At 55.3% G+C, this 23,267-nt stretch overlaps 7 protein-coding genes across 7 annotated transcripts; 5 read left to right on the top strand and 2 right to left on the bottom strand.

The window, feature by feature from the left end:
- Nucleotides 1-447: 447 nt before the first annotated feature.
- On the bottom strand, nucleotides 448-3,438 carry QBC33DRAFT_447892 (putative pumilio domain-protein; the record flags this gene model as incomplete). The annotated part of the gene is made up of 5 exons (XM_060424445.1): nucleotides 448-830; nucleotides 890-1,445; nucleotides 1,523-1,801; nucleotides 1,866-3,241; nucleotides 3,306-3,438. 5 exons carry the CDS (start codon nucleotides 3,436-3,438, stop codon nucleotides 448-450), a joined length of 2,727 nt encoding a protein of 908 aa, XP_060285551.1.
- A 4,523-nt stretch (nucleotides 3,439-7,961) lies between these two features.
- QBC33DRAFT_351757 (uncharacterized protein) lies at nucleotides 7,962-8,828 on the top strand. The gene is made up of 2 exons (XM_060423845.1): nucleotides 7,962-8,035; nucleotides 8,090-8,828. Exon 2 carries the CDS (start codon nucleotides 8,135-8,137, stop codon nucleotides 8,690-8,692), a length of 558 nt encoding a protein of 185 aa, XP_060285550.1. The 5' UTR covers nucleotides 7,962-8,035; nucleotides 8,090-8,134; the 3' UTR covers nucleotides 8,693-8,828.
- Nucleotides 8,829-11,554: 2,726 nt separating this feature from the next.
- Nucleotides 11,555-15,054, top strand: QBC33DRAFT_533013 (GPI ethanolamine phosphate transferase 3-like protein). The gene has a single exon (XM_060427436.1). The coding sequence runs from the start codon at nucleotides 11,741-11,743 to the stop codon at nucleotides 14,948-14,950; it is 3,210 nt and encodes a 1,069-aa protein (XP_060285549.1). The 5' UTR covers nucleotides 11,555-11,740; the 3' UTR covers nucleotides 14,951-15,054.
- A 626-nt stretch (nucleotides 15,055-15,680) lies between these two features.
- Nucleotides 15,681-16,724, top strand: QBC33DRAFT_577092 (putative negative regulator of the pho system protein; the record flags this gene model as incomplete). Its single annotated transcript, XM_060430962.1, has 2 exons — nucleotides 15,681-15,749; nucleotides 15,813-16,724. 2 exons carry the CDS (start codon nucleotides 15,681-15,683, stop codon nucleotides 16,722-16,724), a joined length of 981 nt encoding a protein of 326 aa, XP_060285548.1.
- Nucleotides 16,725-17,678: 954 nt separating this feature from the next.
- QBC33DRAFT_513549 (SCA7-domain-containing protein) lies at nucleotides 17,679-19,304 on the top strand (the record flags this gene model as incomplete). Its single annotated transcript, XM_060425988.1, has 5 exons — nucleotides 17,679-17,697; nucleotides 17,763-17,912; nucleotides 18,034-18,582; nucleotides 18,662-18,838; nucleotides 18,898-19,304. The coding sequence occupies 5 exons, from the start codon at nucleotides 17,679-17,681 to the stop codon at nucleotides 19,302-19,304; spliced, it is 1,302 nt and encodes a 433-aa protein (XP_060285547.1).
- Nucleotides 19,305-20,771: 1,467 nt separating this feature from the next.
- Nucleotides 20,772-21,865, top strand: QBC33DRAFT_533002 (mitochondrial carrier domain-containing protein). Its single transcript, XM_060427435.1, has one exon. The coding sequence runs from the start codon at nucleotides 20,900-20,902 to the stop codon at nucleotides 21,701-21,703; it is 804 nt and encodes a 267-aa protein (XP_060285546.1). The 5' UTR covers nucleotides 20,772-20,899; the 3' UTR covers nucleotides 21,704-21,865.
- On the bottom strand, nucleotides 21,777-23,251 carry QBC33DRAFT_351653 (ENOS interacting protein). Its single transcript, XM_060423844.1, has 3 exons — nucleotides 23,047-23,251; nucleotides 22,452-22,987; nucleotides 21,777-22,392 (listed from the first exon to the last, which is right to left on the bottom strand). Exons 1-3 carry the CDS (start codon nucleotides 23,054-23,056, stop codon nucleotides 21,850-21,852), a joined length of 1,089 nt encoding a protein of 362 aa, XP_060285545.1. The 5' UTR covers nucleotides 23,057-23,251; the 3' UTR covers nucleotides 21,777-21,849.
- Between the last annotated feature and the right edge of the window lie 16 nt (nucleotides 23,252-23,267).

The following is a 23,267-nucleotide window of genomic DNA, read 5'->3' as shown; positions in this document are numbered from 1 at the left end:
AAAGTATGACCACGAAGTCAAAAACATGGATGGAGAAGTCTGTATTCGGGAATTCGAAAAAAAAATGGCTGGCGAGCATCGTCCACTTGGAGCGGACATTGGAAAGGCAGCAAGCAGTGTGGAGATGCACCCCGGTGTCTTCCTATTTCAAACATCTACGGGATGCATTAGTGATGAGTGATCGCTGTCTCTCGAAAGGTATAATACACGCTATCTTCGATGAAAAACCGAAGAGGAAATCGCCCGGTGGGACTGCTATGGCCCCAGCATATGCAAGGGACAAAGTTCGTGGAACCCCCCAATAATGATAGGGGGCATTCATTCATCATCTACCCGCCCTCCGGGTATTATGTGCCGAAATCGATGTCGGGATTAAGAATAGATATAATGTGCAACACAGGCGGGTCGAATCGAAGTGCGTGGGGGCGGTAGCCATGTGTGAAGATGTTATGCCTCGTTGATCCGCACTTCTGGGCAGGCGGCAATTCCATCGCGAGGTGTGACCTCGGTCTTGACGCTCTCGCTAACCGCTTCACCAACAGCACTCGCGTTTGTGCTCGGCGGGCTGCTCGACGGGCTGTTTGGTTCCATGGTTAAATTTGGTGTCGGTGTCGGAGAGCTGGTGTTGATTTGCAACGTCGGCGAGGCGGGTGCAGTCGAAGCGGGAGTGCCGTTTTTGGTGAGCGCTGGAGAAGAGACGGCAGATATCAAGCGGTCGATAGCAGTGATTTGCCTGCCGGTGCTGACCTTCTTGAGGGAGTTGAGTTGGGGCTTCATCTCGTCGATGAAGGTTGAGCGATCCGCGCCCTCGAGCTGATTGAGTAGTTTTTCTACCGCTGGTTGTTAGCACACAAACTCTATTGCGGTTGACAAGGCGCTGCCGACTTACGGATAACATAGTTGCCATACTGGTCTTTCATCATCAGTTGAAGAGGGCTGGTCCCGTCGGCCCCAAGCGTGGTGAGTTCCTCTCGAATGCCGCGCCGTTCCTCAGGGGTACCGAACTCGATGCACTTCTCTACCACGTTGGAGGCAAATTTGTGCTTGGATAGCGTGAGCAGCTGGCTGGTGACGACACGGATCATCTTCGATCGGTCGTCCTGATCACCGTGCTGAATTACGTGTTGGGTCACATAGTTGCCGTACTGGTCCGTGATCAGGAACTGGGCGCAGCTGTGGATCTCTTCCATGACCATCGCCTTGTCGGCATCGGTGCCATGCTCCAAGACCCTCTGGATGACCCTGCAACCGTAGGAATGGGCAGAGAGCTCGCTGACGCGTCCCCGGAAGCAGTCCATGATGAAGTCGATGTACTGGCGAGGCACCAGCTGGATGATCTTCTGGATCACGTGGTTCCCGTGTTGGTCCTTGACGATTCGCAATACATCGGGCTCCAACTCCTTGACCAGCTCTGCCTGCTGCTCGACGAGGGCATGCTCCAGTACCTATTGCAGAACCATGTCAGTCACACTCGGGAGAGAGGATGGATAAGTTATGACTTGGTCGGCCGGTGGTATCTTACCTTTTGAACAACTCGGCAGGCATACATCTGGACGGACAAGTCTGCAAACTTCCCCTTCATGATGCCTGCCAGCACCTTCTTCTGAACTTGGCTACCATGCTCGAAGAACTTCTGGATGACATAATTGCCAAAGACGTCCTTCATGAGCTGGATAGCGTTAGGCTCGATCTCTCTGAAGACTCGGTCCTTTTCGTCGCTGTTCGCTGTCTCGAGCTTCTGCTGGATGAATCGCGAGCCTTGCTGATCTCCGCTAAATTCGACGACGTGGTCGTAGATGTCCTAGCGAGAGAGAAAAAAGTCAGTCTAGAGTGAACACTGTCACCATTGGGTAGCAACGCCATACCTTCAGATCATAGCGCTTGTTTGACTTGGAGCTGGATCTGAAATCTTCCAACAGAGGGCTCCTGATGCCCTTCGCTGGATCTAGATCTTTGCTGTTCGGCCTCAGAGGAATGCCAGCAGCGCCTAGGTAAGTATTCATCGGTAAGCCATAGGCAGGAAGCGGCATGGGCGGCCTGAAGTTCGGCTGCGCGGCGGCAGCGTAGGGATCATAGGGATGAGGAGGGAATTGCTGTTGGTAATTCGGGGCATAGAAAGGGTGGGCGTAGTAATGAGGTGCTTGTTGTTGTTGCTGTTGTTGTTGTTGTTGTTGTTGTTGCAAGAAGTGCTGGCCCTGGCTTCTCCGGTCAATGTCTGGGGCCATCCTTGGGTCGCGGGAAGCCGGTCTGGACCATGGGTCGATTCCAGGCTGTGGAGTTCCACCATAGCTCCTGGGGCTGCCAATGCCCGGGCGGTAAGCACTCCCAGCGGGTGACTCGCGATCTGCCGTCACTCCACGCGTGTTTGCATAGGGGCCGGCTAAGGGATCTGGGTATGCATCCTGGGGCTGTGCGCCTCCGTTCCCATATCCCTTCCCGTTGTCCCAAGGCTGTGAGACAGGGTTGAACTGGAAAGTCTGTGACGTGCCGCTGCCGTATGTTGAGCCGTTGCCCAAACCGTTTTGTGGCCCGTTCGAACCGTCGTTTAGCGACAGATTTCTCGTGAACTTGTGCTGTAGCTCCTCATCATCCATCTGATTCGTCATGAAGGACCTTGCATTCGTCGGCTGGCCTGAAAAGGATCCTGAAAGGCCGGCAATGGAGGGCCGCTTGGAATGAACAGTGTTCGAGGCCGGGCCGTTGTAGCTGAAGTCTCCGTAGGCATTTCCCTGCGTATGCTGGTCCGTGTCGGAATGGCCAGGTTGGGGGATGCCGGGATCGCGAGACGGTGCACCGACAACATTCAGGTAGGAATTGTCTTGGGAGCCACGCTTGTCAGACCTAAAGCCTCGAATAGCGGGGTCGACCTCAAACTTGGCCGACGGGAACGGCCTGCTGTTCTCCTTCTCATCGCCGTAATCAGGGAATTGGCCGTACTTGAACGTTGCCGTCGAAGAGTCCAGTGCGGAGCCAGGCTTAGCTCTGCTGGTCATGTTTCCTCTCTGTCCGATTGCCGGCTGCATCTGTGGCTGCGCTGATGTATAGTAGGGAGAGGTGTTTGGGAGCTCGTGAATTGCCCCGTCTCGAGTCCGGTTCGGCGACGTGTTGCCAGATGTGTTTCGGGGTGGTTCTGTGTTGTTCCAAGGTCCCGACCGAGATCCCCAAGGATCAGGGTCCGATGGGGCAGATAGAGCATTGTACCCTGAAGAGCCGTTCGGGAAAGTATCATCGGTCGACGAAGCTGTGGAGCATGTCAGCTTTTGGGTTGCCGTCATCCACCCGCCAGAGGCTGCCCAAGAACGAACCTTTTGACCCCCCAGTGTCTCTCTTTCCAAAGGACCCTATGGCCCCGTTACTCCATATCGAATCAGGCCGCCAAGCTGGGTTCTGGAAAGTCGACTCAAGGGCTTGTGACGTCTTCTCGCTTCCATTTCCCATCGAGTAGTTTTGGAACCGGCTTGGCCTAGACTGGAAAGGGCATATGAGTCAGCCCAGGCGTTCAAACAAAGCCGAAGGTAGGCTGAAGGAAGGGGTTGCCAGGACACAGAAGCCTGGAGTGGGCTGGGACGAGAAGTCAAGAGTAACCAGGCGACCAATTGTTGTCCCGTATTATGGTAGAGGAAGATGTGGGGACAGTGGCGGTCCGTTTGCGCAGGAGAATAGAACAAAGGGACGTCTAGTCGCATGGATGGGTAGAACTTACAGCGGTCGTCATGGCGGTAGTCGGTCTCTGCGAAGTTGCAGAGGTCATGTGGGAAAACGAAGGCGGTCGAGTATATAAGGCTATCAGCCCAGGGGGTGGGAGGGAGGAAACGAATGCGTAAAGTTTGCGAGGACCCGGGGCTGGTACTCGAGTACCAGATGGGAGAAATAATTCGGCCTTCTAGTATATACGGCGGGTATTGACAGAATTCTAGCCGATTCTATGAGGCTAGAAGTGATCGCAAGTAGTTGGTTAGCATTTAGAAGGGAGAAAGAGTCGAGGAGGTGGTGGGAGAGACAGCGCGCGATGTTGTAAGGCTGATGTCGAAGGCGAAGGCCTAGAATGCAACCCAACTTTCTGACGTCTGGCAGTTGGACTGGCTCCAGCCGAACTGAAGTGCTGACAATGGAGAAGGTGCAAACACTTACCAAAAAGTACCAAAATCTCCCCCCAAAGCCAACCAGGTGGCTTGTTGAGAGAGAGAGAACGAAGTTCAGTTAGGATGCGCTGGGATGGCGGGGGTATGCAACGAGGTAGCGTGCGGCCAAGAAACGTAGTGGTAGTTAATAATGTACAGTACAGGAGGACGTTGCCTCGACGGCTCCGGCAGCTTTCATGCGCGGGGCGAGGGTCTAGGCCTGCTTGAGCAGCGGCAATCGGCGGGCAAACTCGAGAATTCCGGCGGACCACCAAGAGAAAGCGACGGGAAGGGGGAGAGGAACAAGGCCGCGTTTGAAGGAAGGAGGAGAAGATGTTGATCAGAGGGCAGACAGGGAGCAAGGTCGGTCTGGGGCTGGGACTTGCTGGAAGTCTGGGTGAAGGATGGAATTTGCGAAGAGATTGGATTGGATGGTTGGTTCACCCAGCCCAGTGAGACAAGGGGGTCGGGATAGTCTAGCTTTCGACTTGGGGGGCCCAGCGCAGTTCCCAGAAGAAAAAGGTGCTTGCGGGGGTCTTTTAGTGCGAAGCAACGGCAGCGCTATGCAGGCAGGAGTCAGGGTGTGTGTGGGTGGTGGGGCGTGTGCTGAGATGTATGTACTTCCACACGTATTCCGTAATCCGAAATCCGGGAGGCACCGAGACAGAGACAATGGAACCTTGGAGCAAACGGGGCAAGGCCAAATCGAGAGGTGACAATCCGCTTATGGTGCAAACCGCACGCCGTTGTCCCGTTGTCCTCGCTTGATGGCGCCGCTGTTAGGCTGGATCTGTCCGTCGTTCTGGAATGACGCAGAAGATGCCGCCTGTTGTTGGCCACCGAACCTCGCTGTTTGTCGCCGATCGGGTCAGAACTAAACTTGTACTGCAACAGGCAACAGCCTTTGAGTAACCACCCGGTTTCCGTCAAGTGACACAGGTACCCACCAGACGAAGATGGCAAACCAACAAACCTCTCGCAAGTGTATCCTGAGAGGAAACGTTGGTGTCGATATCGATATCGGACTTTGAGAATGTTCCCGTTGTGTGACCTCACAGCCGGGGTTGGAAGAAGGTAGATAAGAAGGTGGGTATGTATCTGACTATAGACAAGAAGTAGCAGGAGACGGGAGACAGGAGACGGGAGACAAGAAATGAAGCAGAGGTCGATGGTAGGTTTTGTACTGGCTTGGAAATGCCGGAGCATGCGGGATAAGCAGAGAGCAACCTTACTTCTGCTCTCCCTTCTGGCAGACACGAAGGGGGCAGATCTATCATCTATCATCGGGCGAGATCCAAGGGAGCCTCTTGTTGTATCCGCAATCTGCCACTGTGCAGTACATGGGTCCTGTATGTCTATTGTCTGCCCGCTCCGGTAGCGAGATCAAGTACAACGTAAGTAGGTCAATTCACCGGCTAGATTATGAGCTATGGACCTTATCTACTGTGTAGGCGAGTGGCATGCAAGGTAGCAGCGTCCTGATTATTAGTTGTCTGAGATTCAAGGCCAGTCGAAGGGAGCCAGAGTAATAGAATGAATCCCTGCCCATTATACGGATCGCTCGGTGTGCGGCCGTCGCCGTCCGTATAAGTGAGCGGTGCCTTATTTGCCCTGGAGCGAGAGGGATAACGCAATAGTACAGCCGGCCTTGCGCCTTCGATTAAGCTCTGATGCTCCTCTGCTCGCCGTTTTATCGTTGTATCCCGACTCCCTGGGACTTGGTGCTGCCCAGTGGCCCCACGAAATTTTAGAATTGGTTGACCGGATCCCTTTTGAAGATCGTTCTCGAAAAGACTGGAGGCAAGGGATAAGCAAAAGCGCGGTCTGGACGCTCGCTAGGCGGAACGCCTTTCATCTCCGTGGCGTCTCGCCGAGAAGAGGGAGGAATGTAGCACAAGTTTGCACGAACCCCCAATCCAGTCATCAAAGCTTCTTCCCTTTGCCATGGGTCCCAGGCCCTGGCATAGATCTTGCCTGGCGACGTTGTTGATCGGGAATCTGGGGTAATGAGGCAGAACATGAGGACTCCCGCTAAGTATCACTGGTCCACCGGTACCCCTTTGTATTGCAATGGAGCCCCCGGCACCCCCCGGCAGACCCACCCGGCATAGGAATGGGTGGGTTCGGAATCCAAGACTTCAAGAGTGCTCAAGAGCAAGTGGAACTTACATCTGCCCGACTCCCACGCTAAGCGAAAAACCATGTGCGCACAGCTGATCCAAATGAAGAGAAGCAACGGTAAATCATCAGAGTTCGACACCTACTTATCCTTTAAGCCCCAAAAGACGGGATTCAATAGGGCTGGTGGTCAAACACAGCACCACCAAATGCCAAGTCCAAACTACCTTCTTAGTGCCCGCCTCAAGAGCCCCAACTTGGGGCTGCCCACAGAGGCTTCTATTGGGCGATTGTGCACATTCAGTAACCTGTGCAGCCTAGGGTGACTGCTTGGTCCCCTTGTCTGATTGTTCAGGGGCTTCCTCGCACGACGGTAAGTCAGCCATCAGGTGCTCCGCCTGGTCGATGGCCAGATTGCGGGGAGATGTTGCGAGTGAGGTGGTGGCATGGATTGTACCCTCCAGATCCTTCAGATCGAGATCTGGGGGTCACCCAAACTGAGTCCTCTTTCCGCCAGTGCAACCCGAACCGCCTCAGTCGAAGGACTTGCCTTGTGTGTATGATGGCGCTGGTGCGGAAGAGATCGCTTGCGCGGATCGGCATCGTTCCAATAGGCTTCTCATACGAATTACCACGCCAGAGCTCGAAGCCTTCCAGCCCAACGTCGTACAAGCAGCTGCGATGCCAAAGAAGAAAAACGATACAGGATGCGACCTCTCATGACTCATCGCATGCCCATCGCCTGCAATGGCCTCACCGCTTTTCAACACCGCATGCCTGACACCGTAATCCCAGGCAGACGCACTTTACCACACGAGGGGATTGAAGATGCCCTCTTCTCTCAATGTTATTACATACGTAGGCGTCACTAGAAGACTCAACATTGGCCAACATAATCCATCTTGTCAAGTCGAACCAATGGTAACGTTGGTGACAATAAATGACACACTCCCACCATCGATGCTATCCCACTGTCTTGACGCTAAAACTAGTAAGCCAAACCACCAACAAGTTTCCCCTAAAGTGTTGGTTTTGTGCGAGAGTGCACGGATCAGATAATTAAACAAACGCTATAGGCAATTAATAGTATGGTAATCATATAATTCTCAAAAGAAACCGGGTCGAGAAGTCCTTTTGCTCACCCGCGCATACCTATATGTGACCTGGGATAATGGATCAAACTCCTTCATATGGGTCCGTGCTGAATGGGCATCCTGCCTCTCAGATTCCCGACCCAAGCACTGCCCGTTAGCTCCAGTTTGGGGGCAGTTCAGGCGCTTGCATTGGTTCAAACATAGCAAGGCCTGTGCTGGGTGGATCAAATTGTCGATGCTCGGCAAATCAGATGGCCACATCTCATCATGCAGTTTCCACCAAGCGCTGCCCCGTTGCATTCTTCGTCGAATCTATCCTAGCCTTGAGCCAATGAGATGGTCGTGCAATCTCCTCGAGAATGGGGCACATTTCATTATTAGAGGTAGGGGGGTAGACAACTCGTCTGCCCTCCTGTTGACTTCTTCACCTCCAGCTTCCATCGTCGGTGGTTTCTGATCTTGGGAACAACTGCTCCTGTCCTTCCTTTCCCCCTCCACTCATTTGACATCATCCTGGTTTCGACTTCACTCTTTCAGTCGACTCCGTCCAATCTTTTTATCAACCTCCCTCCTCTGCCCATCGAAAGTAGAGGTCCTGGTTTAGGAGACACACACCCCTTGCGTAAGTCAAATGTCTCTTCTCAGCCAGGGACCGTTAGTGGCAGACATGTTGTTCGTCTAAACCTTGATGAATGAATCAATGTCTGAAGGCATAAGACATCTCCGACCGACAAGTAAGGCTGACACGAGAAACAGGTCGGCCCTTGGCGCTTCATTCCTTCGGAAGCATTCGTTTTAGCTATGGATTCGTTCAAGAATGTCCTTGCCCGTGGGCTCGGGGACGACGACTCCGACAGCAGCACCCTCAATCTCATGATTGCTGTCCTCAGTCTTGTCTTGTTTGGCCTGCTCTTAGTCGGTCTCTTGTTTATGATCCGGAGGAAGAGGAGGCAGAGGCGGATGGCCAACGACACACTTCCTCGATACGAGGATGTCAAGCGGACCGGCAACCACCGCCAGCTTACGATCGAGACCAAGAACGGGGACATGCTCAGCCGTTCCAGCGTCATCATCTTCAAGGACGGCCAACCCATGCTTGCCAACCCTCGGTCGCCCCCGCATTCCCCCGACAATGTCCCCCAGATCCACATCACCTTCCCCGATGAGCATGACGAGAGTGGCCGCCCGAAGAGCGGCCGCGTCGTTGTCGTCCGCGTCGGCGACACCACCGTCGGACTCGAGCCTCTTCACGATGAACAACTTCCCGCCTACGAGAAGGACAGCAACACGCAATTCTACGCCATCGACATGGACCAAATCGGGGGGTTAAAGGAGAAAGCCCGTCACTACTCGAACTGATTTGGACATACCTGATCAGCCCTTGGACTCGGACTCGGACTCAGTAGGGGCAGTCTGGATCATTCCCATACTCGCACGCAATGATTTTTTAGCCCAGAAGCGGAGGCATTTCCATCCTGACGATTTCATGGCTTGGAGTTGGAAGAACCTGGGGAAACGGATGATACCACAGACATGGCTGTTTAATTGGTCTCTAATTGTCTCGCGACCAGCTCACCACTTCCCTACGCCGATATCAGATCGTGGGTAGCTTGGTGGGCAGGTTGATTGGGATGCCAGCACACGCACATAGCAAGTTCCATGCCGGGCAATGCCTCGTATATATATCACCACGAGCGGTGGAGGGTCCCGGAAGAGCGGCAGACTATCGCCGAGTTTTCCTTCGGCAGCGATGCGGCGGAGGGCTTGTGGTATACTTTGTATATTCTCATAACTGTATAATTACTATTGTGTCTCGGCCAGACTCGGTCTCCCGTTCCCGCGCCCCCTCGATACGTTGATCACCACTTTGCAGTGGCATGCGGAAACGTCAAAGTTCCGCCCCGAGAGAGCCAGCCAGCTGGCTACAGATTAACGGAACTGAAATTCAGGATTGTGTCCCCACAGGCTTGATCCAAAAGACATCAACTGGTTGGTTGCCTGGGGTTTGGAAAGTTGTCGACACAAATCTGGCTCACGCTCAGGAAAGCCGTAGGTTGGGCCGAAGAGTATGGGGAATGATGGAGTGACCAGCTAGCTCGCCGCTATCACCCATACTTCTGTAGTACAACGCACAGATTGCTAGTGACAGAGTAGTGCTTCTACGTTCCACGTTCATCCGAAATTCCGGAATGTCCTTGTCTCTGTTCGTGTTGAGCATCTCTGTCAGGGACCAACTTTAGTCCTGTCGCCAATCGTACCCTGGCGGGATGTAAATGGCAGGCATGGCTAGATTAAGAGAGATCTAAACGGCGGGACCTCTATATCAATGGCCCCAAAGGATAAGAGGACAGGCTGGAGTCCATGATAGGAGGCAGATACCTAGGTTCTTTGACGATGATTTGGGTTGATGGGGGGAGATTCGAGTATTAAAACACTCATGGCAGCCACAGGATCAGGGGCTTGTCAGCTGGGATGGGCAACAGTGACCATACTCTTCACGGACTGGCCGGAAGGCAGGATGGATTCTGTCTAATTGGCTGTCTATGGCGAAGGGTACGCTGTCTCGTAGCTCTACTGAGTCTCCTTGCTGCAGGTCGAAGCGAGCAAGCAGTATCATGAACCCGGAGTTTGTCGATATCCGTCGGTGACAGTCGTGCAAATACTGGGTCATTTCGACACGGCAGACGAGGGGAGCTAAATGTCCAAGCAACGCCAGAAATCACTCACTGACCATCAACTTCCAATTCAGGTCCCTCCAAGGTCTTGCCGAGATGGCTCGTCAGCGGTCCAAAAAGCAGCAGTAGAACCGCCGGTCGGGGTCCCTTCAATTCCCTTTGGTATACCCTTGAAGAAGACTGCATCTCAGACATATCGTCTTCAATATATGCCGCAACATCGGGATTTGGCGTCATTGACCGGGACCCCAAGGTAGTCCCCCCACAATCCGCGCCTCCCTTGAAGGCCGCTGCTCTTATTACTGCGCTCCTTGAGATGGTGTGCAAAAGGCTGGCCCTCAGCAACACTCATCTCCTTCCTCAGCTTCCGAGGCATCTCGGCAGGTCTCTGGTAGTCCTGGTAACTGACTCCTTGAAAGACTCAGGGCTCGGCGCATCCTTCATATCAGTCCACATCTCCTTCGCATATCCTTCCTAGGGAGGGGCTCGCCTTGCAAGTTGGTCCTCTGAGCGGCCCTCTGGAGGTTCCGGAATTCGGGCCACGATCGAACCTTTCTGAGGACCATCTGTATACAGTTGCGGTGTTGGAATGTTAATCATAACATCTATATCTCCTGCGCGTCAGGTACCTAACCTGTACCGAAGTAGAAGACGGATCCTGAGGAGTGCAGAAGTCCACCTCACTCACATCTGCTAGCTGCTCAGAGGCGTTGAGTGTGTATGGGAACGGTGGCCAGTTAGGATGAAGAATTGCCTATCTATCTAGGCCCAGGTATTATGAAACCGAGTATGCCGGCTCCAGTGTGTACTGCGAGGTAGAGATGTTACCATAATAGCTATCCGAGGACGGGTTCTTGAGATCGTCAAATCGCGACTTAAGCCGCCTCGCAAAGATGGCCATCGGACGTCGATAGGGGCTCATGAACTTAATGCTTCCAAGTCCTTCGCCAGCTCCCTGGTCACTTGGCAGAGCCTCCTCGGCAAAATAGAGGCCAATTCGTTGCCTCTCACAAAGCACTCCAACCAGCGAATGTTCCTCTCCGTCATCATCATCCTTGCTGATGCGACTTATGAGACCAGGGTGGACGCCGAAAAGATAGACCCGAGTATAATGGAAGATGGCGGATACAGCAGGACAAGTAGGTAGGTCCTGGGGGCAAGATTTGGTTGGTTTGTGACTATGAAAAAAGAAGAAAAAAAAACCCTTGATCCGTATGTCCCAGAAGGAACCCTTTGGAAAGGGGTAGTACTGGATCTTGGATCGCTGGAGGATTATCTCGAAACCACTATAGGGGAGCCCACCGTGCCTTGAGAAAGTCGGTATAATATGTTGAATTTCGTCTATCAACAGAAATTCCAGTTAGCATCAAGTCAATCGACGTCTGCTACTGTGTAAGTGAAGTTGTAAAAGTTGTGAACTCTTATTTCCGTAGGAACCTTGGTAGGTAGCAACCAAACCCGGCTTGTCGTGTCGGGCCAGTGTGGGGCCGCTAGAGGGATATGCGGAGCTCAGCGGCAGGGCCGTGGGGTTTGACCTGAAGTCTTTCGAAAACATTCAAAAATCCATGATACCTCCTGTCCCATTCGTATGTTCGTTTCTCGGCGTAGCACTTCCTTTACAGGTTAGGCCTCAATGGCATAGGTTCCTGTTTAAATAGTCTAAATTCTGTCAACCCAACCCTTTCTTTCCCTTGTTTCTCTTCTCGTCGCTCCTTGACCCGCCTGTTCCACCATGACGCCGCCGAAGCCGAAACGAAAACCTGCCCAGTCGGAGTACAAGGCCATCGCCGCGCAGTACGCGGAGGCCAAGCGCATAAAAGAGGCCGAATATGCGAACCGCACGCCCGAGCAGGTAGTGGAGGAGAAGAAGCGGGAGAGCGCGCTGGAGCGACGTCGACAAGCTCTGGAGGCGAGCCGGAAGGCCGGCTTCGAGGCGCGGTGGTGGTGGACCGTCGCGTTCTGGGTCTGGATGCTCTGCATACACGTTGTGGGCATCGGTTACTTCACCAGCGGCTTCCTCTTGACGCGTCTGGTGCTAGACGAGAAGTCCAGTTGCGCCGTCCCGCCGCTGAACAGCAGCGTCGACATCCTCCCGGACTGGCCGGGCAAGGGCACCGTTGACGGCGGTTGCTGGCACCCCAAGACCTTTGAGAGGGCCGTGATCATCTTGATCGACGCGCTGCGCTACGATTTCACCGTCCCGAAGGAAGACAATGCCGCCTTCCACAACGCCTTCCCGTTCCTCTACGACACGGCCGTTCAAAAGCCGCATAATGCCTTCCTCCGCCCCTTCATCGCGGACCCCCCCACGGCCACCTTGCAGAGACTCAAGGGCCTGACAACCGGGACGCTGCCGACATTTATTGACCTCGGGAGCAGCTTCGCCGGGACGGCGATCGAGGAGGACAATGTTCTTATGCAGCTGCGGGACGCCGGAAAGCGGATCGTGCATCTCGGCGACGACACTTGGGATTCCCTGTTTCCTGGCTATTTTGAGGCGAACATGAGTCGGCCGTACGACAGCTTCAACGTTTGGGACCTGCACACCGTGGACAATGGTGTCCTGGAGCATATTTTCCCATTAATGGAACGGACCGACGACTGGGACCTCCTTATCGGCCATTTCCTTGGTGTGGATCATGCGGGACATCGTTACGGGCCAGAGCATCCGGAGATGACGAAAAAATTGCAACAGATGGACGCGTTTGTCCAGCAGTTTGTCGAGACGATCGACGACAAGACATTGCTAGTCGTCATGGGAGACCACGGCATGGACGAGAAAGGAGACCACGGCGGCGAGAGCGATGACGAAATAGAATCGACCTTGTGGATGTATTCCTCAAACCCCATCTTTGGCAGGACGAGTCGGGAATTTACAACTCCCCCGGCAACTGCCAAAATCCGCCCTGTCAACCAGATCGACCTCGTCCCGACCCTGTCATTGCTCCTGGGCATCCCCATCCCATACAACAACCTTGGCCAGCCGATTGAGGAGGCCTTCGCTGGCCTTCGCGGCGATGCCTGGGACAATCTGGCGGCGGCTGCGAGAATGACGGCCGCGGGAATAAAGCGGTACCAGGCATCCTACTTTGCCGCCCGGGGGGTTGAACAGGCGCCCACCCCCGGATCCCCGGCCGAGTTCTGGGCCAAGGCCGAAGCGGTAGTTGCTAAAGGCATGCCCAACAAGAACGGCTGGGCGCCAACTTACGCAGCCTTCTCGGCATACCAGGCGGAGACACTGAAGGTGTGCAAGAGCCTGTGGGCGCGGTTCGACCTGGTGAGCATGATCATCGGCATTGCAATCATGGCCCTAGGCGTCCTCGTGCTCCTGGTGTATGTGTCAAGAGACGAAGATGACGACTTGGCCGTGCTGGAAGATGCTGAACTTGATATGGCCGAGAGGAGCCTCGAACTTCAAGGGGTGAATGCCGGACCTAGCACGGCCTCGTACCACGGCCTGAACAAAAGTCTGGTGCGCGCTGCCCTGCTCGGCGCTCTGCCCGGCTTTGGTGCAGGCGTGGCGCAATCATTTATTTCAGGCGAGGGAGATTGGCATCGTGGCGCGTCCCTCGGGGCCTTGACAAGTCTAGCGACGGTGTCGGTGGCGCTCTTTGGAGCCGGCAAGTCTCTTTGGGATATGCTCCCGAAGAGTTTCTGGGGCTGGCTGTCCGTCATTTTCACTCTCAGTCAGTCGATCGGATTTGCCTCCAACTCCTTCACCATATGGGAGGACTCCATCCTCCTGTTCTTCACCTCGACGTTCGGCGTCGTCAGTGCTCTTTCTGCTCTTAGGCTCCCGTCTCTCGCCGACCGTTACCTGGCCATCTACCATTCTGTCCTATTTGTCATCCTAGGCCGTCTTGCGTCCTTCTCAAAGCTCTGCCGGGAGGAGCAGATGCCCTACTGCACCTCCACGTACTACGCCTCCGCCACATCCTCGACTTCCGCCCCTTGGCAGCTTGCTATACCCTTTGCCGTCTTTCTTATCCTTCCTTCTATTGTCAAGGCATATCTGGTTCCGACAAGGTCATACGAAGGATTGGCTCCGACATGGATCGGCTACGTCTTTCGGGCCGGTCTGTTCATGTCGGCCGTCTTTTGGGTGCTTGATTCGGCCGACAATGGGAATTGGATGCCGGAGCTCCCAGAGAAGACATTGAAGACTTTCAGCGTCTATGTCGCCCAGCTTGTCCTTGGACTCGCCGTCGTCGCGGGCACTACAGCTTTCATCTGGGCTCCCCCCTGCGTCTCTATCATCACAACTGCCTCGAAGTCGGGCAGGGCGCAAGTGACCGTGCTGGGGTATGGGAATGCGAACGGGGCGCGCTACCTTCTCCTGCCCCTGAACGTCCTGGGGGCGTGCTTCCTCCTATCCAAGCCTATGGGTGGTGGCGCCCTGGGTCTGATGATGTGGCAAATCTTGTCCCTTGCCGAAATACTGGATCTCAATAACTTGACAATGGAGACCATTGGCCCCGTCATGTTGGGCCTGCTCGGCAACTTCTACTTTTTCAAGACTGGGCATCAAGCTGCGTTAAGTAGCATTCAGTGGGACAGCGCGTTCATCCCGCTCTTCACGATCCGATACCCGTGGAGCCCTGTTGTTATCGCGCTCAACACCTTTGCCGGCCAGATCCTAGCCGCCGTCGCGGTTCCGTTGGTGGTGCTGTGGAAGGTGGGCCCGAAGCGGAAAGGCCTCCTGGAGAGCGTGAGCAGGGCATTGGGCATCTTCGTTGCCTACTTCGCTGTCGAATCTCTGGCGACGATGGCCTGGGCTGGCTGGCTGAGACGTCACCTGATGTTGTACAGGGTCTTCATGCCCCGCTTCATGACCGCTGCCATACTGTTGCTCGTTGTGGATGTCGTTGGGATACTGGTCGCTCTCCCGGGTGTCAGATCAAACACCTTGGCGATTGGTGAGGTTTTTGGATGGTCGGAATGAAAAGAAAGGAAAGAAGGTCCCCTGTCTTCAGTGTTCAAGGGAGTGTATAATATGTGTGTGTGTTCTATAGAGAATCAGATACCAAGATACCCTTTTTGTCTAGGCAATTAGGTTCTACTCCTGGCTTTCTAGTGATGAGAGAGCTTGACAGGGGACCCAGGTCTAGACGCTCATTGTGTGGGGTTACACTGGTGAGAGGCAACAATTAGAGGGGCGAAGCTTGCCCAATCATTTGACGGCGTGCCGCCAGATGGAGAATTACCGCAGCAGGGCGACATCCCTGGCGCCGTCCTGATACAGTTCTATTTTTGCCTCGCCATCTGCTTTCTTGCACAGGAAAGGACTGGTTTAAGACATCGCTCCCTGAGACTCACCTTGCATCCCTCATTTGGCGCAAAATCAGGTTCCCATCAATATCAGGTTTCAAGGGTTGGGCACCCCGTCATCAAGCTATCAACCCCTACTTATCTTGCAGAGACTGCATACGCATCTCTGCCTTCCAACCACGGCTTCTCACGGGTCCCAGCTGGCCATCACCGACTCATCAGCCGATATCCTGCGCAAGACCACAACTGCCGGGGGGATTCTGTTTGACGCAAAGCCCACCTCACAACCCCGGCCATCACCTGTTCCGCATTTCAGGGTTTACCCCACGCCCGATCTCTCTTCACCTTCTGCGACTAATACCGGCCCCATCAACATCGGCTCGACCGGACCAACAGCAGGAAATATGGACGGAAAGAGGCATCCAAGCTCCTTCCAGCAGCTGGAGAAGCTAGGCGAAGGGACCTATGCTACTGTAAGATGAAACGCACCTTGGCTTGTGTGCTCTGCGTTTTCCGGTTACTGACTTTTAGGTCAGGTCTTCAAAGGTCGAAATCGCCAAACTGGTGAGCTGGTCGCCTTGAAGGAAATCCACCTCGATTCGGAAGAGGGCACGCCGTCGACGGCGATCCGCGAGATTTCACTTATGAAAGAGCTCAAACATGAGAACATAGTAGCCCTCCACGATGTTATCCACACCGAGAACAAACTTATGCTCGTGTTCGAGTTTATGGATGGCGACCTGAAGAAGTACATGGACACGCAGGGTGATAGAGGCGCGCTCAAGCCCATGGTCATCAAGTCTTTCATGTACCAGCTGCTCAAGGGCATCGACTTCTGCCATCAGAACCGGGTGCTTCACCGGGACCTCAAGCCGCAGAACCTTCTGATCAACAGCAAGGGCTCGCTCAAGCTCGGAGACTTTGGCCTTGCCCGGGCGTTTGGGATTCCGGTCAACACCTTCTCCAACGAGGTCGTTACGCTGTGGTATAGGGCTCCGGACGTCCTTCTAGGCAGCAGAACCTACAATACCAGCATTGACATCTGGTCCGCCGGCTGTATCATGGCAGAGATGTTTACCGGCAGGCCCCTGTTTCCCGGGACAACGAACGAGGACCAGATCGTCCGCATCTTTCGCATAATGGGAACCCCGACAGAGAGAACCTGGCCGGGCATCACACAACTGCCAGAGTACAAGACTACCTACCAGATGTACGCCACGCAGGAACTCCGCAACATCCTTCCCCAGATCGACGCTACGGGCATCGACTTGCTCCAGAGGATGTTGCAGTTACGACCAGAGCTACGCATCAGCGCCCAAGACGCCTTACAGCACCCGTGGTTCAACGACCTGATCTTGCAGCACCACCAGCAGCTGCAGATGTTGCAAGCCCAGCATAGGTCCTATCAGCAACCCGTTCCCAGCCAGGCCAACTACAACGGCTACTAGGGATACCCGATTGGGCCTGGCCAGCAACAAATCTAACCAGTCGGGCCCATCCTACCTGGATGGGAACCCAACGCCCACCTGGGTAACCAACTGGTCCTGTGGTGGTGCCAGACTGGCTGAGGTTCGTCCGTAATGCTTTCAAGATGCGAAATGCTTCACAAATCGCTGCACTTGGCAGGGGCCGCTTGTCGACTTCATGGTGGCCCATGTACTCCCCTAAAGGTGGTTCTGATGGTTCCAGGTTGTTGGAGGTTCGGTTTGCGCGAGAAGGTGGGATCACGAGACGACGGAGCAAAGCGGCGTTCCGGTACTTGGCTTTTTGCAGCGTGCGTTGAATCTGGCTTGTTAATAATTTTGGTAGTGTTAGAAACGGGGAAGGTCAACCGGTCCGGAGTCCAACGAGTGCGGCGAGGTTATTCACAATCCGAGTTACAACGGGGGCTACTATGAACCAGATAGATACCCAACTGATCATCGTTATCTTTGACTTGAACACTGCCATCGAAGTAGGGAATTTGAGCTGTTGAGGAGTGGGTTTGCGATTGGCGATATTTGAATACTCTTCCAATCCTTGCTAACTATGCAGAGTCTTCTGAACTGCAAGGCTTTTTGAGTTGAACATGAGGGAGTGACTTCAATAGAATCCATTGGCTTAACTCTCTTATTTAGGTGTTAAAAGGAGACGGGATTGCCAAGAGGTGTACATGGAATTCATGGAAACGTGGAATCCATGGAAACTGTCAGCCGGATCTTTATTTCAGCGCTACCGAGATAAGATAACCTTAAATTGATCCGCTGATGACCTACTGCGGTACATAGCCACGAGACACAGCCTTGACAACTGCAAGACACGCATAACCAGACGTCGCTTCGCTCTATGGACTGAGGACTCGGCAACCGAGCGCAAACCTGCGAATGTTAGGTACTTATTGTACCCGATTATGAGTGACTGCTATGGCGGACCCTCGCAAAGGTTTGGAACTTCCGACCTTGCTGCACCGGTTGAATGGGCTAAGCTAAACGTATGCCATCCAGCAGATGAAGAGGAGACAACCATTAAGGTCGCGTCATCAAAAGACAAGGCCTCAGGAAAAGAGCGACAACTGTCGATCGGCATAATAAAGCTCAAGAAGCCGACTCCAAAGCACAGCAAGTCAGGCAACTGGAAAGACGGAAGCACTCTCGACGGTTCGCGCCCACTCCCTCCCCCACGATGCTTTCCATACGCTGTCCTGCCACAGCACTATGCCTATGTGGTCATCACGCCTGTGGGACCCCCAAAGCTAACCCATTTATTCCGGCCAAACAGATGAGAAGAAGTCGAAAGCCGCCGCAAATGCAGCAGCCGCCGCCGCATCCGCATCTGCGGCTTCGTCGCCCGGCCCGGTCATCAACCCCCTCGACGAGGCATCCCGCGAAGCCTTTGTAACCAGTCGCGCGATCGAGGACGGACCGGACCTCCAGCAGTGCAAGCACTGCAAGAAGAGCGTGTCCAAGTCGGCGGCGAAGGAGCACATCGCAGCGTGCCTGAAGATTAAGAAGGAGAAGGCCCAGCGGAAGAAGGAAGCGCGGGAGGCGCGGGAGCGCGCGAGGGAGGCCGCAAGGGAGGAGGAGGCGCGCAAGGCCGAAAACGACGAGGCCGACGCACGCGGTGGCGGCGAGGACGATAACAGCGATGGCGATGATGACGGCGGCGGTGGGGAGAAGAAGGGCCAGCAGCAGCCCAAGAAGGCCGCGGGAAAGAAGGCCGACGGCACGGTGAGCGGTAAGAAGCGCAAGGCGGATGGCGAGCCCGACAAGGCTCCCAAGCCTAAGAAAAAGAAGGACGAGCCGAAGGCGAAAACCGCCAAGCCAAAAGGTCAGTGCTTGACCATGCGCCCCCGTTCTCTCTCCTCTCTCGCTCTCTCTGATTCCGCTCATACTCACCCATTCAGCAGGTCCTGTGGATGTGGAGCGGCAATGCGGTGTTATTCTGCCCAATGGTCAACCTTGCGCGAGGTCTCTCACGTGCAAAAGCCATAGTATGGGGGCGAAGCGAGCTGTGCCCGGGAGGTCACTGCCGTATGACATGCTTTTGGCAGCCTACCAGAAGAAGAATCAGGCGAAGCAACAAAGTAAGGAACCCCCCAACCCCCAATGCGAGGAAAGTGTCATCTCTGACTCTTTGCAACAGAAGCAGCGATCGACGCCAGTGCACCGCTGGAGGAGGATGATGATCTGAATGGAGGCGCCGTGGACTCGGACGAGGAGACGGCGGCCGTCATGGGGGCACTCGCGCGCTGGAACCCGCAGCCCGCGCTGCCCCAGCCCACATTCGCCCCGATCAGGAGGCAGTACCAGCTCGCCCGGCTCCACGAGCAGCTGCAGATGGCGACGAACGGCGGGCGGGTCAACATCTTCCGGGTCGTTGGCTACGGCGCGCAGCGGCTTCCCGAGGGTCACGAGGGCCTCCTCGACACCGAGGACGCGCCGGGCGAGCCGGACCCGGGTGCGATGGGGCCGTTCTCGCGGAGGTCGTCGGCCTACAGCGTCTCGGGAGTGCCACAGCAGCGGCAGCCGTCGGTGAGCAGCCGAGCTTAGGAAGCTCGGTTCCAGGGATCGTCGTCGCCGCCGAGGCCGCTGACTCCGGAGGATCGGAGGCAAGCTGGCCCGGCGGCGAGCGAATCAGAGGCTAGAGAACCAGAAGCTGGGGAATCAGAGGCAAGAGCGTCCGGCGCAGGAGGGTCGGAGGCAAGAGAATCGAAGGCACGGGAGGCAGCCTTGATTATTTCGTCTGTCACCATTATACTAGGATACCAAGGGAGGGATTTTGTTCCCCCGGGGTTTGGGGTTGGATGATTGGGTCGTTTTCGGGGCACATGGGGCATCTGGTATATTAAGAGGTCATGACTGGTATGCGTAGCCTGGGTGTTCTGGCTTCCTTGGCTCTTTTTTTATGTTATATGGCGTTCTCAGGCCACGGCTAAGCAAATGAATTGCATATCTTTCATATGGATGGATTACTATTAGCAACCGCGTTGCTCGTGCCCCGTACCTACGTGATGAGGGTATCACTTCTGGCAGGAAAAGATGCTTTTCTGATACCTTGTTACCTATTCAGAAAGAGGCCTCGAACAGCAACCTCTACGTCTACGCCTAAGAACTGGACGGCGCCCTACAGTCGCTCATCAATAGGTACATGCGAGTTACCGATACGACTCGGGCCGTCCAATTGGTAGCCTATCACTTCCATGCCCTGTCAAGCCCGGAGCATTCTTGTAGTGGGGTAGAATTGGGGTGAAGGCCAAGCTCGATTGAGTCTGGGGGGTGGATGGGAATGACGTCGATGCCTCGAAACCAGGTCATAGAGGGCATCAAGATCCACTTAAGAAGGTTGATTCCTCGATGAGTTCGTTGCACGAAGAAGCGTGCATCGGTGAACTTCATATCTCACTTATTTCATTGACGTCTGCTCATGTCTGCCAGCTAGGAACTTGCACTCCCGGCATAGTTCTGAGCGTCTAAGTCGTAGTCTTATCATACACTTGCCTAGGAACCTAACTAGGTACTGTGCCTTCTCACTTACCTATAAGATAGGGCCCGTTGCGCACCCAACTCCCGCGTCCAACAACCACATACCCATTCTTTCCACCTCCGAACCCTTTCCCGCAGGACCCCGAAACCCAACAATGCCAACATCCGCCCTCCTCCCCTCCCTAGCCCACGCCGTCTCCGGCTCCGCCGGCTCCGCCATCTCCACGGCAGCGACCTACCCCCTCGACCTCGTAGGCACGCGCCTGCGGGCCCAGCGGCAGCTACGGGCCGGCGCCGAAGGGGACGCCGTGCCAGACTCCCCCTCCCCCTCCCACTCCCACTACTACGACGGCGTCGCCGACGCGCTGAGGGGCATACCCGCGCGCGAGGGCGGGCCGGCCGCCCTGTTCGCGGGCCTGCCCGCCGACGCGGCCAAGTCGGCGGCCGACTCGTTCCTATTCTTCCTGTTCTACACGTGGGCGCGGGCGGCGCGCGGGCTGGGCGGCGGCGGCCGAGGCGGGGCCGGGGCCGGGGCCGAGCGGCAGAGACGCCGCCGCCGCCGCCGGTACCTGCCCGGCGCGGTGGAGGAGCTGGTCGTGGGCGTCGTGGCGGGGGCGTGCGCGCGGGCCCTGACGACGCCGATCGCCAACGTGGTGACGAGGATGCAGACGGAGAGCCTGGTAGGGGGCGGCGGAAGCGGCGGGCCGCGGTCCTTCGGGGAGATGTTGGCGGACATCAGGCGGGAGAAGGGCGTCCTGGGCTTGTGGGCGGGTTACTCGGCGTCGCTCGTGCTGACGCTGAACCCGAGCATCACCTTCTTCCTGCAGCAGATGCTGACCAAGAGCCTGGTGGCCCGCCAGGGCTGGGACGACGACGACGACGCCGCGCCCGGCGTGACGTTCGTCCTCGCCGCCGTCAGCAAGGTCATCGCCACGGTGGTAACGTATCCGTTTCAGATCGCGAAGACGCGCGCGCAGGTCTCGCCAGCGCCCGTGGAGAGGGATGAGGGAGAGGACCTCACGGAGGGAAATGCTGGGAAGGAGAATAAGAAGGCCGAGGCAGAGGCAGAGCCGGAAAAGGGGTTAGCCAAGAGTGTTCGCAGCCTGGCCGACGAGACAATTTTCGCGACGGTTGCAAGGATCGGGAGAGACGAAGGGTTCAGGGCCCTGTACGATGGCATGAGTAGCGAGCTGTTGAAGGCGTTCTTCAGCCATGGGATCACGATGGTCGCCAAGGATGCCGTACACAAGCTGCTCTTCCGACTGTATTTCGCTATCCTGGCGTACCTAAGGAGACACCCGAGGACCCGGGCTAGACTCACCCAGGCGGCGAGTAACTTGTCAGATGGCCTTCGTGATGGTTATCTCAAGGTTACAGCTGCTAAAGCCGACCGGTGGAGGAGGAGCAAAGAGGCCATCACTACGAATTTGTTGGATGGTGGTCAGCCAAGGATTATTGTCAGATAAACCGGTTCGCGACGGGAAATGGAAGGAAGGGCCTTATGCAGGTCCGCAGTTTTGATCATGCCATGATGCTGGACCTTTGCACCAATAGCGCATTGTGCTCGAAGGACACTGCTACATGTTGATGCCGATTAGACTAACTAACATGGCTAGCACTGAAAAGCTACGTTGCTTCTCTGGACCTGGTTCGACCCTCCGGCCGAAAACCCAGTCCCGTCGCTTCGGATGTCCACTAGGCCTGGTCGTATCTTCTCCTTCCCCTCCTTCTCTTTCTTCCCGCCTCGGCCGTGGTCCGTTAGATCCGCATCGCAGACGTAGCATCGAATAGCGTTGGGGTCCGAGTCAGGGGCGTGAGGATCGTGGTGGCCAGAGGGCCTCATGAACTTATCGGCACAGCTCTTGCAGAGGACATGCCCGCAGGGTTTAGCGAGCATTGCTTTTGACGCATTGGACAAGGCTTTCTTGCATGACGGGCATATCCTCTGGGAGCTGTTCGTATCTGACTGCTTCTCTTCGGTAAAATTGACCGTGACAAGGGAATGCAACGAGTAGTAGTGCGGCTTGTCGTCCTGAGAGGCTGGGCATACCGGTTGGGATTTGCTTTTCTTCTTCACCTCGTATAGTGTGTTGTTCTTGTTGGAAGACGGTGTTACGGACGGTGTCCAGAAAGACGGCAAGACTGGTTTTGATGCCTACCAAACGGTAAGTAATCTCGGATAGAAAATTCGTGAGTACCACCCGCTATTCCTACCTTCTCGTCGTCAATGGCCTTCCTAGCCTTTGCCCGTTCCTCCAGGGCAATGCGCGCAACCTCGTCCTCATCAAGGGAGAACTTCCGCTTCTCCCCTCTTTTCACTATGCTCTGCTCAGGAGCCTCTGGCGAACCATTCTCTTCATCTCGGGCGCCGACCGGTGTTGCTGATGTACGGCCACCATTGACCTCAAGCCCGGCCTGTGTCAGCTCGAACTCTCGGATTGCTCGTTCCTGCGCCTCTGCATCTTGTCGAGCCTTTTCCTCTACGGTCTCACGGTCCTCCTGTTCCTTGGACTTCTCTAGGCGCTTGATCTCCTTCCTCTGGGCTAATATGTTGCTTAAAGCGCACTCGCGACAGAATATATCGCCATGGGAGCATGCGACCGGATCCAAGGCCACCTCCAAACAGAGGGAACAGGATGCGAAGGGTAGGAAAGAGTCGCGAGAGAGGCGTGCAGATGAGGAGCCCCAGGCAGCCTTTGCCATGGCCCGCTCATGGGAGGTGAAGACCGCCCGGCTTGTGTTTCTTTTGCCTGGAAGGTCAGACGATCAGATTGTTGCGCATTGGGTCCTGGGGCCTGAGGGAACATACTGTGCGCCATTGTGTAGGAGTTGGTGTGGAGGCGTTGGGCTCTACTGGTGTCTGCAACAAGTCTCAAACAAGTCAATAGGGCTCAACTTAATCTATGCTGTTGATGCTTGATGACGAAGAGCCGTAAAGCTGTTGATGGGGTACCTAGGTACTTGCTAGTGTCACCTTGGACCTTAGAGTGGGGCACCTGCCCAGGCGATGCAGGGTCCTATAAACCATGC

Source organism: Phialemonium atrogriseum, assembly GCF_030411735.1.
Source record: "Phialemonium atrogriseum strain 8032-3 unplaced genomic scaffold QBC33scaffold_7, whole genome shotgun sequence".
NCBI lineage: Eukaryota > Fungi > Ascomycota > Sordariomycetes > Cephalothecales > Cephalothecaceae > Phialemonium > Phialemonium atrogriseum.
Note: the sequence above shows the minus strand (reverse complement) of the source record. Positions and strands in the feature narration are given on the sequence as shown.